General features: G+C 46.1%; 1 protein-coding gene and 2 non-coding genes across 3 annotated transcripts; 1 reads left to right on the plus strand and 2 right to left on the minus strand.

The window, feature by feature from the left end:
- Positions 1-10957: 10957 nt before the first annotated feature.
- On the minus strand, positions 10958-14634 carry LOC123445607. The gene is made up of 7 exons (XM_045122613.1): positions 14147-14634; positions 13120-13219; positions 12911-13031; positions 12595-12716; positions 12393-12514; positions 11699-11858; positions 10958-11261 (listed from the first exon to the last, which is right to left on the minus strand). Exons 1-7 carry the CDS (start codon positions 14286-14288, stop codon positions 11144-11146), a joined length of 885 nt encoding a protein of 294 aa, XP_044978548.1. The 5' UTR covers positions 14289-14634; the 3' UTR covers positions 10958-11143.
- Positions 14635-16092: 1458 nt separating this feature from the next.
- Positions 16093-16166, plus strand: TRNAV-AAC. The gene has a single exon. It is a non-coding gene; the product is annotated as a tRNA-Val (tRNA).
- A 63-nt stretch (positions 16167-16229) lies between these two features.
- On the minus strand, positions 16230-16303 carry TRNAI-AAU. The gene has a single exon. It is a non-coding gene; the product is annotated as a tRNA-Ile (tRNA).
- Between the last annotated feature and the right edge of the window lie 1097 nt (positions 16304-17400).

The following is a 17400-nucleotide window of genomic DNA, read 5'->3' on the forward strand; positions in this document are numbered from 1 at the left end:
AAAAGTAATTCAACCCCACCTACAGTTCACTCGCTCCCCAGTTTCCCCTCTTGTCTCCTCTGGCTGGCGGTCTCCCTAAATCACAACCTCTGCAGTACTGACAAAACAATCATATGAATGAATCCTATTTTTAGCCGGTTGTGAATGTCGTCATTATTTTTTTTTAGAAAAGGAGGATGACCCCCGGCCTCTGCATCTGGGAGATGCATGCGGCCAGAATGTCGTCATCATGGAACATGTCTTCATATAGATTTTCATGGAATTGACAGAGATGGAGAAAGACATGACGGCTGTGCTCGGAGGCTTATTTTTGGCAGAGAGAGTGTTGATTGTGTTGAACATGACGCGGCACAGGTTCTTCCTGTGTGTCGGATATTCGGCTGATTGCAGCAACAGCCTTGGAAAGCGGGGGTGGCAACAAATATGGATTGCATTTTTGGTGGTGCTCCTCGAGTACCGAGCCATCATTTCTGTGTGGCCTTTATTAGTTGTACCTGACAATGGCCTTTCTCAAGTCATTATTTTGGAAACTTGGTCTTTCAACAGGGTGAAACCCAAGATCTTCGATCGGGCGACGGCAACATTTATGCATTGTTTTCTTATTGGAGGCGTTGTTCTTGGGAGCCTAGTATGTAGTACAGGCGATGCCAGAGATTTTATTTTGCTGGAAAAAGGAATCACCCATACTGAAAGATAAACAAATTTTGATTGAGTAGAGGAAGGGCTCTTCTTTACATAAAGATAGAAATACACTTTGTGCGGGAAAAGGTAGCATTAGGTGAAGTTCGAGTGCTGCATGTGTTCCTAATAGCGCTCAGTCACCGAGGGGATCCCCATGGCGGTTTTCATCAACAGTAGTCGCTCCAGTCTAAACATCGTCGATCCCGCCGTTGATATTCGAGCTCGTCCCATTAGCTTTCACGATCTCACCACGGACCCCAGCACAAATTGCCTTCAGTTGTATGGCTTGGCCCCTCGATATGCAACCATTGTACTCTGTAACGAATATAGGTTTGATTCCCCCAAATATCAGATACAACACCCCAGGGCTGCCTTTAGTCATCTTTAGACTACGCCTAACACATATTGTTCATCTGTTCACAAATTCGTGAAACAGAATGTGCTCTTTGTATTGCTTTACTCCAATATCGCAGAAAAGTAAGAATGGGGAGTGTTGATTGTTCCACCAACAAAGGACCTCCATATATGCATTGTGTGGGTGGTGAAGACTGAAGAAACTTCCACTTGCATATATATAGTGTCCATTCCCCTGCTACCAAAGAGCTCATCATATTGCCATGATCATTTGCATTACTATTGCATGGTAGATCATCATGCTTGTTACGTTTCATAGAAATGCCATTTTTACTGTGGTAATCACAAGTACACCTCTAGTAAAATGAAAACATTTTGAGGGACAGCCGAGGCGCCGGCCGCGCCCATCCCAGCAGCAGGTGGACGAGAGGCGTTCAGTGGTGGCGGCGGAGCGCCTGCCATCGTCCTCGGCCTGGACGCGGTGACCAGCGCGTAGGAGTGGGATGGCTGTTCACAGGTTAATCCGGTGGGAGGTGTGAAGATCGCCGCTGGAGTAGGACTTGGTGCGGAAGACGATGGCGATTAGACTGCGTGCGATCGATTTGAGGAAGCCGTCGCAGCGGTTGTGCAATCGGTGGTTGTGGCCGGCAGTTTAGGGTTACTCGGCCATAGAGCCCACATACGATGGCGCAACCAGGCGCACGTAAAATCTTGGCCCGAGGCATGCACCGCTTGCATGGTTGGTCCACACGACGTAGATGGCGCGTCTCCTGAATATGCGCCACCGTAACTGACTCCGATCTGGACAGCGCGGTCGACGCGAACTTCGGCGCCGGCGATCCACCATGGCCCACCACGGACACAACCTTGGCCTTGTCCAGCAAATTCCCCACCGGCGGATGAGTGATCCGACGAGGAGGAAGAGGTCCCCGCCAGCTGCCCATGTGTGGGCCACACGACACCTGAATGGCCGATGGAGGTGCCGGCGCCGTCCGCGTGAACGCCGCAAAGCATGCCGGCGAGGTAGATCGTGCCCCCCCCCTCACGATGAGGTATCTGCACCATCTTGTCCCGCCGGCGTCCCAGGTCAAGAAGAAGGTCGTCTTTCCCAGAATCGAGACGCCGGAGTTGGAAACCCGGCGTCTACCCAAAACTGCTGGACGAGTTTCGCCTCCGTCTTCCGTCTCCTTCTCACAAACGGAGTCCACTGTGAACTCTCCTCTTGATCCAGGACGTCAAACGCTATGTGAACACCCACGGCTACCGGACTCTCCTCGTCGGAAGAGCCGTACTCCGAACCAAGGCATGGGTAGCGGGATCCACTCGAGGCCCGGCCACGGATTTCTCCGGCGGCGAGGGCGGCCTAAATGACATAACCACCGGCGGCCTATTAAAGGGGATCTGCTATCTGTGGTGATGGTTCGACCTCCTTCGATCTCCCCCTCCCAACGCTAACGCTGGCTACCCTCCCACCCACGTTCCACCACCGATTTTTATTCAACCCTTCAAAACCAATCGGTTTAATTAAAAAAAATCTCTTTCTCCATTGCGACTGGAAAATCTGCTGGCACCTCTCCCTGCACGACTAAAAATCGGGATAACCATGCCATAGGTACGCGCATCCATGACCGAAAACCCCACGAACACACGTCTAACTCCCAGGCCGTAACTTCCCCACTCCGTCGCTCCTGCCGCTCCCCTCCTCGCCGACCCTCATCTCAGCATGGCCAATCCATGCCTCTAGCCGCCCTTCTCGTCCGCCTCATGGCCACGGTGGCCACGGTCATTGCCGCGAACGGCGCTTCCCCGCCCTTAATCCTCCACCAGCGACCTCATCAGCTCAGCCATGTCGGGCCGCGACAAGGGAGGCAAGGGGCTGGGCAAGGGCGGCGCGAAGCGCCACCGCAAGGTGCTGCGCGACAACATCCAGGGCATCACCAAGCCGGCCATCCGGCGGCTGGCTCGCAGGGGCGGCGTGAAGCGCATCTCCGGGCTCATCTACGAGGAGACCCGCGGTGTGCTCAAGATCTTCCTCGAGAACCTCATCTGCGACGCCGTCACCTACACCGAGCACGCCCGCCGCAAGACCGTCACCGCCATGGAGGTCGTCTACTACGCGCTCAAGCGGCAGGGACGCACCCTCTACGGATTCGGCGGCTAGGCCGCGTTCTCATCTGTTTCTGTTAGTCCGGTGCTGGTGTTGGCCATTGTTAGGGGTTGCCGGTGTCTTGTGCTGCGGAGCTCGATTTCGATGTGATGCATATGTATTCAGATGTGAAGCATCTGGGTTCAGATTAAGTAATGGACTCGCTGTTGCTGTTCAATATCTTTTGTGTGTTCGATTTGTGAGTTCGGTTTCATTCTGCCTACCACAAATCCGTCCATAGCCAAGGCCTCGGCGCCGCCGACTTCATGAGGATCGTCGACGATGACCTTGTGCTAGCTGCTCCGAGTCTCCCTTCACCTCGTCTTGCGCACCTCCTCCCGAGTCCGGACGGCAACCTCCTCAACGACAGCCCTCCTGCGCTGCGGCGGCGACGGCCGACGGGTACACCATCGCCGCCATCAAGAAGACGTCCCGCAGGATGCCGCTCAGGGACGACGGCACGCTCAAAGGAGACGGTGGTGTTCACGCTCTGCCTGTATCGCTCCTCCGAGGCCGCCGAGGAGTGGCGCTCCAGAACGGTGCAGGTGGCGGAGCCGCGGAGGGACGGGGTGTGCCCGGTGGCGGCGATGGGTCACCAAGACGATCAAGCTTGGAGGCCCCCGTGGCATGGTCGGATGGGTTGACCTCTGGCGCGACATCCTCATGTGCAACGTGTTCGACGAAAATCCCGCGCTCCATGACGTGCCTGCCGCCGACGGCCAGGGGCAACTGCGCATCTTACGCCTACCACAAGCGTTGCTCCTCCCCGATCCGGGACATCACCGTCAGCCGGAGCAAAGACTACATAAGTACATTGAGATGGAAACTGACCTGCAGAGAAGGCCGGAGGCGGTGACCGCGGAGGAGGAATGCTTCCACCAGAAGCCACACCCTCAACCCAGCTTCGATGGCTGCAGGGCCACCACATGGAGCATGCCGATCCCGATTCTGTCATGGGAGGACTAGAGCCCTGGCTGCACCATCGATGCCGATGAAACCATCGTCCAGCCAATGCACCACAAGCTGCTCCGTGAGACGTCAGGAAGTATCAGTGACAATGAGCCCACTCAGGTGACGTCGCTACCAGTCCTCGCCACGGGTTTCCCCGCAATGAGCATGGATGATGATGTAGTGTGCCTGCTCCATGCAAGTCATGCTCCACTGACGAGATGGAAGTGGTGATTTCTGTTGATTCGAGGAAGAAGCCGCTCCGAGGAGTGGGCAAGCTTGTTGCCGGCAAAGACTTTGCTGACATGCGCAACCGCAACACCTAGATCTCCAAGTATCTCGGTCCCAAATTCCCAATACGACCGCAGGTAACCTCGCTTTATTGCTACTGCTTCTTGTGTATTTTACCACCTGAATCAAGTGTCTTGTTATACGTCCATACTTGTTTGGCAGTCTGAGTTCATATCTTTTCCAGGCAGAGCATGATGTTGGTTAACATAATGAAGTTTGTGAGGGCTAAAGCTAGGTACGCTAGCTCCTGTAAATTGGACATGCCTCCTTATTAATTTGGAAACGGATAAGACCTAGGGTCTTATCACTTATGGTAGTATTCTTTTGATCAGTATTGTCTGAAACTCTGAAGAACCAACTTCAGATGTTAAGAGGCTTAATTCAAGAGTGTCAGGTGATGGTGTGCAATGGGAGGGTAGCAATTATGGTTGTTATATTATGTACTTTGTTGTGTAACTGGCATATCAGCTGATAAAACAGTTCTTGGGAGGCCGTACTGCCATGGTAAGAAAAATAAACAGTGAATTAAGTAGCATTTACGCAACATGGCAGCAGGTGTTCTTCTAACAGAATAGACGAACTGTTGACGGTTGGATGTTGTCAGAAAAACCCTGACACCATATTTCGAACCGACACTTGTTAGATGGTGGAATTCGAATGAACATTGTAAAGGCAGATGATATGCATCCAAGTAATGGTGTTTAGATCTGTTCGTAGCCAAATCAAGCAGGTACTATGCCTGGAAAGAAAAAAATGATATACATCTCATTCCTAAAAGCAGTACTAAATTTCGTGATAACTATTTTCATGGATGCAGGGGAAGCAAAAAAATTCAAAGCATGGTTGCCAGTTTGAACTTAGTGGTGCTCACGTCGAAACATTACATCAAACTTGTGCGGAGGTTAATTCACAACTTTATCAATTTCTATAAATTAGCAAACTGCTGCATGATCATCCCAAGGAAGCAAGTCAAATCTATTTAATTTCTGACATTTCATACATTTTATATGATTTTCCATGCGAAAATACGTAAAGAACAGTTGCCAGACGTAACGCAACGCGCGCTTGGTTTCCGATTTTCATTCAAATTTTGCGTGGGTCATTTTTATGTTCATTCTCACTTGCTGGCAAAAGTTAGGTTGATTTGATGAACGTATGCATATACATCATGTGGAATCCATGGGTGTCGGTAAGAGCAGAAGGATTGTTATAATGCGATGATGTTACTTCGAATCATGAAACGGATCCAATTTTTTTAAACGTCCTTGTGGTCATCACAAGGAGGCACACCAAATAGTTTTAATCTCTGATTTTTCATGCGAAAACACACAAAAACAGTTGTCGGACATGACACAACGTGCGTTTGGTGTCTCATTTCATTCAAATTTTGCGTCGGTCATTTGTATGTTCATTCTCACTTGCCAGCAAAAGTTGAGTCGATTTGTTGAACGTATGCATATACATCATGTGAAACACACATGTGTCGATAAGGGTGGAAGGGTGTTATAATGTGATGATGTTTATTCGACTCATTTTTATGTTCATTCTCACATGCTGGCAAAAGTTAGTTTGATTTGATGAACGTATGCATATAGATCATGTGGAACATACGAGTGTTGGTAATAACGAAAGGGTGTTATAATATGATGATGTTATTCCGACTCATGAAATGGACCAAATTTTAATTTGCCCACAATTTTGAAATTTCAAATTATATATGAAATTTATAAAAACTTCAACACATTTTCCAAAGTTGTTAACAACTTCCCAACAATTTATGTTGAAGACAAATTTCAAAACGCATACATTTGTAAAAAAGATTTCAATATTTGTTGAAGTTCAAACATTTCTTGAATTCATAAACAGAAACATTTTAAAATTTTAAACATTATTTAAAGGCAAGAATATTTTATGGTATTCAAAAGAATATTTCAAAATTTTGAACATGTGCCGATTAGGCCGACCCAAGCGTAATCTACCTAGTAGTCAATTTTTTCTCAAATTTGTGAATCATTTTGGAACAAAATTTTTACCTGTGTAGAAAAATCACAAATGTTGTAAACAAATTGGAAAAAAATTGCAGATTTACAAAATTTTAAAAAAAATTGACTAACTGTAAAGGATTCAAAAAATTTAGGGAAGGATTACAACACAATAAACAACAAAAATCCAATTTTATTACTCTTTGCGACAAAGTGTGGCTCATTACCACAAAGGCGAGGGACCTAACAGACAAGATGGGCCAGCGCGATTATGAGATAAACACATATGCTGCAGTATCCGGTTTGTCATGAATCTGTTTTCACTAGTTTTTTGTATCTTATTTGAAAAATGATTGTGTTTTAAAAAAAAATGAGACTTGAAAAATTATTCATATTTTCCAAAACTGATAAAGAAAATAAAAATGTCCGTTAAAAAAAGTTAGATACAGTATCCGCTAGAATTCATTCATCTTTTTAAAAAATGTTTGCGTTTTTTTTTTAATTTTTCAAAAAATATTTGATGTTTTATATAAGTGTTTGCTACATTACCTCCTATTCTTGAAAAATGTTTTTTTAAAGAACGTTCGTGTTCAAAAAATGTTCTAAATTGGAAAAGAAGTTTGAAATTTCTAAAATTCACAACTTTTGCAAAATATTCAAATTTTAAAAAATATTCACTTTTTCAGATATAGTGCTTCACTTTTGTTTTCAGGATCTGGCGCCGCTAAGAGCCTCTTTAATATGTTATGTTGTGTAATTACTAATTAATCACAAGTGCTTGTTAGGCCTGGTGGCTATCAACTCCCTCGTCAATGGGCCGGCCCATCGTGGCGTACATGAACGGTGTGTGCGACGTATTTTTTAAAATGATCATCATACCCTTTGTTATGAAGTGGTATGGATAGATCTCATCCGTTGATGTATTTAGGAGGGTGTACCGAATCGAAAGTGAGTGTCGATTGCCTTGCTACCAAAGAGCTCATGGGTTCATCATATTGTCGTGAGCATTTTCATCATTATACCATGGTGAATAATCATGCTTATTGCGCTCTGCGGAAATGCATTTTTTACTCGCAGGAATCGCCCCTTCACCTCTGTCAAAAAGAAAACATGAAGCTCTGAAATCTGGGTCCTCCCGAGTTTCTAGAGAGATAGAGAGAGGCTGAAACTTATATGTGACGACCATGTTCTATGTGTTTTGCTGTTCAGTCTTGCTAAAATTCAGTTTTTTTTTTCTTTCTTACATATTATCTCGCTTTTTTTGAAAAAGGCCATCATGGCTAGCTTTATTAAAATTAAACGATAATTACATCATTTACTAGTTTGCTAATTAAGAACCCTGGAGGTTCATCAGTCCGACTCTCATCACACTTATTACAAAAACAGAACTTAGCTAGCTCATGTGTTACCGAATTTGTGTCACGTAAACAATGTTTGAAGATGATCTTTCCTACTAACGTTGCTAAACCTATGAATTCCGCAAAGATCGCCTTAAACCTAGCCACAACCTTTGTTGTTCTTTGTAAACCCTGTTTGTGAGGTCCATCTTTTCCTACTTGGAGAGTTTGTCTAATGAAAATGGACATGACAGAGGTGCATCCAAGGAAGCCAATCTGTTTACTATCTAGATGTATATGCACTTGGCAAAACAGAGCGTTGAAGGGGAATTTCCACGAACCTACCTTGTTCTGCATCCCTGGGGCAACTTTGTTGCTTCCCACTGATCGCTGCTGGTTGTTCAATTGACTCGCAAGTCGAGAAGAAGTATAACATATATATACAACTTAAATGAGATTGGAAGACGTACAAGAAACGCTGGCGTTTTTTACTACTACCTCCGTCACGGTTTAGAAGGCACGGTTAAATTTACGTGTATTTTCACAATAGACAAGGTTTAAGGCGCATTGCATTTAGACCCTGTTTGGTTCCAGTAAGTCAGGTGACTTAAAACCAGTGACTTATAAGTCACGCCTGTTTGGTTGTCACCTGACTTATAAGTCGCCTGACCATACCTTCTCATCCTGTTTATTTTTCCGGCATTCTTCGAAGCTCCGACCAGCCATGGTGGAGACCGGGCGGCGAGCGGAGGAGGCGAGCTGATCCGGGCGGAGGCGAGCCGATCCGGGCGTTGGGCGAGGCGGAGCTCGCGCTTCTGGCCTGGGCGAGCCGAGCGAGCTCGCGATGGAGCTCAGCGGCGGCGAGGGCAGCAGCGGTGCGCGGTGGGGAGGGATGGGCGAGGCGCGCTGCGCGGTGGGTGGGGATGGAGCTCGGCGGCGGCAAGGCGCGCTGCGCGGTGGGGAGGGATGGAGCTCAGCGGCGGCGAGGCGCGCTGCGCGGTGGGGAGCGGATGGGGCGAGCCGCCAGTCACGGGTGGGATGGGGCGGTGGGCACGGGTGGGATGCGTGAGGGAACAGGTTCGGCTGAAAAAGTGGTGGGACCCATCAAAAAGTAAGTGACTTATAAGTTTTAAGTTGGGGGATAGCAACTTATGACTTATAAGTTGGGGTGACTTATAAGTTAGGCCCTTTTGGCAAAATAAGTCACTTTTTGCACTTTTTAACTTATAAGTTGGTGACTTATTTGTAACCAAACAGGGCCTTACTCTTAGCAGCTAACTAGTACTCTGTTGTACTACTTTTATATGCATGGGTAGTGTGAATGTTATTTTTCAACTCATTTCACAGTCAATCAATAACCACCTAGGATCTAGAGAATTCTCATGCGCGTCTTCTAAACCGTGACGGAGGGAGTAGGCAAAATGAAGTAGATGTTATATCGGTAGGTCCCCTCTTCTTTGATAAGCTCCGGTGCCTCGAGGTAGGGGGCGAGTTCTATGTTGTTAGACATTGGCAGAAACTAGACCAAGAAAGAGTTGATGAGGCCGTTGAAAAGGATTTTCCTTCGTGCAGAGTACTACAAGATTTGACACAATCATTGACATACTGTCAATAACACACAACCGTGTTGCCGATTTTCATATTATTGCTATCTTTACACTTGGCAAGTATGCATGATAAATACATATGTATTGATGCCCACATGTAGCTGAAACTGGAGCATAATCTCTTTTTTTAGAAAAGGAGGTTATCCCCTGACCTCTGCATCAAAACGATGCATGCGGCCACTTTATTAAAAAGCAAATAGTTCAACAAATTCTCCAAGTTACAAATAAGGCTCACAAAGAGCAGGAAGAAGGGAAACGGGACAGCCACAACCGGCGGCAAAAAATAGATAGGAAACTAAACACCTATCCTATCACATGACCGCAATTCAAATCGGTTGAAGATAGCCCGTGCTACCGTCTCCCAACGGATAGACTCAGTAACCATGCTTGTAATTTGTAAGTTCCATCTTCTTCTGCTTGGAGAGTTTTGCTATATGCATCTTGTGTTGTATATGCATCTTGTTGTTTGCACCGATGAAGGGTGTAGTGGTCCTGAAGCACCTGTTGCCCATAGAAGAACAAGATAATAGAGCACTTCAACTAGTTTCTGCCACCGGTGCTGGAAGACAAGCAATTTCGATTGAGCAGAGAAAGCACACATCAATCACGTCGGCTTGCACATTCTTTACACTACACCTAAGGCCATCTTTGTATTAATTCGCAAAATCAATGAAGCAAACATGTGTTAATGGTTAATGTTAATTGGCTTATTGCTTTACTTACTATTTAGCGTAATTTAGTTAAAACAGGGGCTTTGTAGGCCATTTAGCTCATGTTTTACTCTCGCTAATCATCCCATGTCCCAGCACTTCTTCCAAGTCCCAGCACTTCCTTCGAAGCACTCATCCCATGTGAGTCATCAGGACCTCCCTCTATTGGCTCCGAAATACGATGAAGCAAAATATGTTTTTTTGTATTGGTTTACTCTAATATCTCGGAAACAAAAGTGTGGAGTATGGACATTTCACCCATCCAACAAAGGACTTCCATGTATGCATTGTGTGGTGGTGGGAAAAGTGCCGCTTGCATATAAATAGTGTCTATTCCCCTGCTACAGAAGAGTTCATCAGGACATCATATTACCATGATCATTTGATGGCAGATCATCATGCCTATTGCATTTCAGAAAAATGTCGTTTTTAACGATGGTATCAGCCATACGCCTCAACCGAAAGGAAAACACAGGAACCTGAAATTAGAATCTAAGAGTTCCCGACCATGGCAACAATTGCATGATAAAACAGGGGAAATTAGGATCCATGGCAACAATTGCATGATAAAACAGGGGAAATCTAGGTCCAGAGCTCCCACCTCTAAATCGCAGTTATGTGCCCCTGTATCCCAAAATGATGATGCATTAACCCCTTCTCATTCTGTGCTGAAAACCAGAAGTCAAGTTTTATTTTGAAAGAGTAGGAAACCTGAACTTAATCCATCACTTAGACAGGCAAGCATATAAATTATCTTGCACACATGGAAGACGTCGAGCCCATAGCATGCAGTTTAATGAACTCTGAAGAGCAGCAACAACTTAAGCAGATGCAATCTCAATAGATCCCCGTCCAGTTAGATAGGCTATGGTCTTTCCGGGTGCAGGAGGTTCCCAAAAACTAGAGCACAAAGAGCTGATGAGGCCACTGATATACATTTTTCCTCCCTGTACAAGATTTGATCAGGGAAAACCACGCACGAATGTCGATTAGCAGGCAATAAATACACAACCGTGCACGCTGGGGCTCCTGATATTCAGATGGATACTATTTTTACACTTCGGGGTACATTATGAAAAACACATATCTACTGTTGTTCAGACGTAGTTGAAACTGCAGCATAATCATATTTGACATCTACCGTGTTGCTATCTTTGGAACCGCCTTCTCTCCAACTGATCTTCCACATCTGGAGTAAGCTTACCCTGCATGACAGAGTAAAAACATTAGTCAAATGGATGCATAGATGCAGAGCCCATTCAATGTGGTGAAGTTGTTGTCAAAACCAAAAACAGATGATGAATGCGAACATTGGTTTCTGGAAGCGAACCAGAGTAGTATTAGTTTGAATAAACAGAAGCGCATCATGAAAATTTTGCTAAGAACTAGCCATGCAAGTTTCGGCTCATGTTAAAATACCAACAATTTAACTGCAGATATCTTATTCTAACCTCATAAAGAGCGAAATATAAAAAAATGGTAAATCAGTGAAATGGGAATATTATTGATATTTGGTAACACTTGGTGTATTTGTATGCTCAAAGCAGAGCGAGCAATACCAACATCGGAATAAAGTGGTTCAATCGAACTAAAACTATACAAAAATAGACTCAAGCGATGCATTGAGTAAGCTGATATATACCTGTCAGGTTCAATTGTCCTCTTTGACAACATAAGAGTCAAGAAAACAGGTACCATCGCAGCACATAGATGTTTAAGAGTATGTCCACTAACAATGTCATGTGTCCACCTATATATAGGTTTGTCCGCAGCCTCTTCTACTTTGGCAAGAAGGTAAAATCCTGAAATCAATTTGAAAAAATCAGAACAGAAGTATTTTTGTGCTTAGAAAACCTTTGCGAAAAAATGTGCTTAGAAGAAATGCTTGCAGTGGCCTATGTTTAAATTGCGCTTAAATAAATGCTTCTGCATAATTCATTTTTGTAGCAAATTCATCAAAGGCCAACAACTCGAAAACAGCATTTTATACACATTTATATTAGTTGGACTGTTAACTGTTTTATAAATTTCTAGGTAATAACAGACATGATTGGGGAAACAGAATATCTTGGCACCGGTATGATATTGAGAGAATAAGAACTTAAGTGGGGAACATTAGAACTTGTAGTGAGTTTTCTATGAATTTCAAGGTAACTATGGTTTATAACCAAGCATCGTGAATAAACTGCAAAAAGAAAAATGTATCCGCAGTTCTTATGCTGTGAGAAAACCGACTATGAAATAACCCAGTACATTAATGTGAATCACATATAGCTATCTACACAAATAATGTAACTGCATACACCCCGGTGATATTGAACGACAATAACACTAACCTGCTGCCCACAACCAGTAGCTTGAATGTGTATACATTGGTGGAATAACTATAGCCATCACGGGTATTACAATGCATGGAACGAACTGGATTATTGCATATGGCCGAAGATCATCAAAGAAACTACATAACAGTGAAGAAAGTTAGGTTAAAGGAAGATATATTTCTGAGAGAAGTACAGATAAATAATCGAAAGATCTTGCCTCCAGTACAGGATGCTCAGTGCACCAGCAATAACAAGGGGTGCAAGGGACTTTGTTCCAGCCCTATCATCAACCCTTTCAATGATAAAAATGGCCACGATAGAAGTAAAAGCAATCGTCATCTAGACAAATAAGCCTAGGTGTCAGCGCTCAAAATATTTAAAAACAAGAAAGGAGCAACTCCTAGGGTCTGGGGACTAAACACTGTACATGTCATGGCACCAAGCTAGGGACTATACATAATAGGTGATGATGATGTAAATATCATGATGATGAATGCCAGATCTACGGCACAGAAGATCTAGGAAAGACTCACGGGCAATCTGTCCCAAACTAAGGTGGCATCGTTCGGGTAGAGATGGTAGTAGGATGAACCAACACCGACAGCAGTGACACCAGCATAGAAGAGCGTCCAACTCCAAAGCTCCCCCTGTGAGCTGCCAACAAGATCAACATCAGAGTGATTCAAATCTTAATTAATTTGGCTAAGAAGAGGAACCAGAATTGGCAGCGTCGGGTCAGCACCATAGCCTGAAGTAGTTCTTGTAGTGGCACAAGATGAGCCCAGCGAGACCGACAAAGAGGAAGGGGATGTTTGAGAGCACGTTCAACGTATTAGGGATCCCTGAAAACCAAAACAGAACAAGAGAGTAATGATCAGTACTGAGACTATTTCCTTGCTCTTCATCTGTACCATTGATTGTTTGTTAGTATCATATCAGAGTATGCAGAATGCCCGAGCACTCCCGTCCAATTCAGCTGATATAATCGAAGCAAAGCATATAATGCTGACCAATCAGAAGCATTCCTTCGTGCACTAAGCAAACAGTAATTTAGCCGGACCTACGGTTCACTAACTCCCAACCTAAATTCCCCTCTTCTTAGCTCAATCGTGTTCGCTGTACTCACTGAATCACGAATCCGAGGGAGTAAAAGCTGCACGATCCGTGGGCAGCCCACAGCTAGTATAACCAAACCAACAGATAATGCTGGCAATCGCAATCAGAAGCATTCCCTCTGTAGTATGAACCAAAAAACCATATGAATGGAGCCTAATTTTAGCCAAATCTACACACTTCATTCGCCCCCAAACCCCCCCTTGGCAAGTTTATTCTATCAATCACCAACCCAAGAGAAGAGAGCAGCAGAATCTGATCACATGGCTTGGCTCAAGATCTGCGCCAGCCATGATTCGTGATCATCCTTCGTCAGAGCGGCCAAGCAAGTGCATTAGGGGCCAATTTAGCTGATATAACCGCAGCAGCAGACATAACGCTGACCAATCAGAAGCGATTGCTTCATGTAACATCAACCAAAAAAAGCATGCCAAGGGAGCAAAACTCAGCCGAACCCACGCTTCACTTGGTACCCAATTTTTCCCCACTTGTCTCCACTGGAATAGCTAGATCTCACAAATCTAACAAGCTAAAATTAGCCCCCCCAAATCGTCCTCCCCGCAGAGAGCGAGGCAGATGCCGGGTCGGGAGCGAGGATTCAGTCAGGGGAGGCGATGGCGGTGCGGGGAGCAGAGGGTGGGTGGTTGGTTACCGACCGAGGAAGAGGGAGCGCTGGTCGGCGAAGTCGTGGTAGTCCTCGTTCTGCGGGATGGCGGGGGTGACGAGCATGAGCACCACGAATATCGCCGCCGCCGCCGCCCACGCCACCCACTTCTTCCGCCACCACTCGCCGTCCATCTCCGCCGCCCGCCTCCCTTCCGCCGACGCCAAGCTTCTCTCGCCCCCTCGAATCGAATTTTTTCCCTCTCCCGTCCTCGTCGGATGCGCTCGGAAGTTTTTTTTTTTTTTCCTTTTGGCCTTGGGGGAGTTCGTCCGCCGCACGCCGCACGGGTTGACTGGGAATCGGAGACGGCGAGGAGGAGGAAGCCCGGCTTGCTTCCGGGAGAGGCAAGTGGCGGTCGCGCGGGCCCCGCCCGTGGCGATCGGACGGTTTGGGTCGCGCCTGGCGGGGATCGAACGGCCAGTATGATAGTAGGAGCGTGAGGGAGGTGGCTGTGCGCGTCTGCCTGTGCCGCGCGGGCGTCCGTGTAATGGTGGTAGCAATACGAGTGCTCTATTTTCTAATGTTTTTTTTTAACTATGTTTTCTAATGTTGTACGGAAGATCTGATGTGTGGACTCTGCCGACTGCATGGGTTCCACGCGTGACGCCACCTCACCGTGTCTGCCGTGCAGCCTGCACAAAGGAATTTTTTTTAAACATTTACCCCGCCGGACTGACCGCGTATTAATCGTGGGTCCACATGTAAAAAAAAATTCCGTTTCCCCATCCTCCCTCACCACTCTTCTTTTTCGTTGTGTTCGTTGTGCCGTCGATGAGGGCCGCCCCACCTCTCCCTTTTCCTCTCCCACAAGTAGATGGCAGCGAGGCTGCTGGCAGGAGTTTGCATCGCGGGCGAGGTTGCGAAATCGAAGCTACAAGTTCATGCATCAAAGCACAACCCCCTGAAAAAGCTACAACCAGCATCGCTTTTTTGCAACCGGCGACGAAAAAAGCTTCAAACTGGCGATCAAAAATGCTACAACCGGCATTATCGAAAACTTCAACCAGAGACGAGGGTAATCAAGGGCCACCCACTACGCAAAACGCGAATGCTGCAACCGGTGATGAAAAAAGTTTCAACCAGCTAGGAAAAAAGCTTCAACCGACGATATAAAAAGCTTCAACCGGCGACAGCGAAACACAAAAGGCTGCAATCGTTGACACAAAAGCTTCAACCATATGTTTGAAAAGCTTCAACCACAAAGCAACGAGGAAAACCTGTCATTTTTGCTACAACCAGCAAAAAGCCTCAAGCGACATATAGAAAGCTTCAACTCGTGAAAATAACTTCAAGCGACATATGTTTGAAAATAGCTAGCTAGTGTGCTCATTGTGGGTGTTGTTGTCGTCGACCGCTGACATTAAATTCTTGGCAGCAAAGTTTCAAGCTTGCTCTTTTGTTCGTGTAAAATGTTTGTTGAATGTACCACACTCGAATGTGTGCTCTTAGTTAGATCTATCATCATGTTGTAATCCCAGATCTTGTATTTTATGTGGGTGTACTCATGCTACTACTTGAATAGATACGTTGGATGTGCGGGCTTTGACAAAAAAAAAAAAAAAAAATGTACGTATTAAAAAAGATAGTTCATCTATGTCTATTTAATCTTCTTTTTATGGGTCAACAACTAGCTTACGCCTGCATCAACCTTTATTGCCAAATAAATGAACCATTACAAGAGAGCAGATTTACAACCGGCGTCTATTTGATTTTTGAAAATGGGAAGTACATAATTTACTGGATGGGCTGTGAACCTAATTTTGTTCACATGGTATCTTTCCTTTCGCATGTCAGTGCCCTATTACATAAGCATATATAAGTTGTATGATTTTCCGGCTTCAGTGTGGCTTGATTTTGTAGGTGAAACAATTAGTTATTAAATGATTCAGTTAGTGGGTCATCTTATTATATGGTTCAATTAGTAAAAAAATTCAACCAGGTTTCGTGGTGTAGTTGGTTATCACGTCAGTCTAACACACTGAAGGTCTCCGGTTCGAACCCGGGCGAAGCCATTAATAATTATTTTTTCGCATTTTCAGTTATGTACAAAAAGAAAAATCGAGAAGAAAAAAGGTTGGCCCATACAGGTCTCGAACCTGTGACCTTCGCGTTATTAGCACGACGCTCTAACCAGCTGAGCTAATAGGCCTCTTATGTATTCTATTGTTTTTCATCTTATGTATATATGAAGTCTAACGACAAGGGAGAAAAGTCACCGACAGGTAGAGCATCGGGCTAATTTCTATGGCACAGTTAGAAGGTGGAGGCGCTGCGGTGGCACAGTGAGAATCAGGCCATCACGTTCAAGCTGCCGCGCCAACAACGGCCACGTGGTTGGTGTTAAAACTAATTACATAAATTAAGGGAAAATCTTCTTTTGAGTAACCGTTCGAGCGGTTTCCTCCCGCACGGGCGTCTCTCTCCCAACTGTCTGGAACCGACGCATCTCCTTTCTGTCGTCGCGTCTCTCCAGGAGTTATATATACTCTCTGTAACCATCGACAATGATAGATCAATCACTTTGGCCCCCCTGGCTATGCGCCCGTCCCGATGCGGGTCATGGTGGACGAGGAGGCCGCACTCGGCTTCGTCTCTGCACCAACCGGCGCCTCTGGCGTCGTCCGCCTCGGAGTGGGGATGGATGGTGCGGACACTAACGCCTCGCCACCGCGGGAAACGACCGCGGGCACGAGCAGCCGCGCGGAGCGGCGCTTCGGCCGCCTCTTTGGGCGCGCCGTCGCTGCCCTCGACCGCCAGCCCGGCCGTCGCGCTGGCTCATGGGCTCCGGCGAGCCTTGGCCTCGGTGCAGCCTCCCATGCCCCCGTCGTCGTCCCCTCCTCTTCCGACGAGGAGGGGTCCTCCGTGAGGCGTCGGTGATCACCGGAGAGTACATCGGCCCTCACTCCCGTCGCCAGGTCTCCTCTGGCTGGGCGTTGGTGGTGGGCTGGCTCGCACAGGAGGTGGGGAGCGAGGGGATGCGGATGAATCTGATCCAAACCGATCCCACCTCCTCCTCTCTCTTATGTGCTAGTGTGTTGGGCACGTGGTGCTAGTGTGTGGCTGTGTGGTGTCCAGCCTAGGCCATGTATTGGATATTTGGATCAGATCCATCCTAGGCCATGTAGTGGGATGGCTATCACGTGGTGCCGGCTGGCTGTTGTTTCAGTTTTTCTTTTTTTATTAGTCTAGCACTAATTACTGTATATAGTATAGTTTTAGACTATGTTTAGTACTACTATTTACACT

The sequence above is a fragment of the Hordeum vulgare genome, chromosome 3H (genome assembly GCF_904849725.1).
Source record: "Hordeum vulgare subsp. vulgare chromosome 3H, MorexV3_pseudomolecules_assembly, whole genome shotgun sequence".
Classification (NCBI taxonomy): domain Eukaryota; kingdom Viridiplantae; phylum Streptophyta; class Magnoliopsida; order Poales; family Poaceae; genus Hordeum; species Hordeum vulgare.

Bases quoted from the DNA above. Each gene is read 5' to 3' on its own strand.
- LOC123445607 (XM_045122613.1), bottom strand. From the start codon at position 14,288: ATGGACGGCGAGTGGTGGCGGAAGAAGTGGGTGGCGTGGGCGGCGGCG. The intron at 13,220-14,146 runs GTCGGTAACCAA...TTTGGTTTTCAG, and splicing joins CCAGCGCTCCCTCTTCCTCG to GGATCCCTAATACGTTGAAC. The intron at 13,032-13,119 runs GTGCTGACCCGA...TCTTGTTGGCAG, and splicing joins AAGAACTACTTCAGGCTATG to CTCACAGGGGGAGCTTTGGA.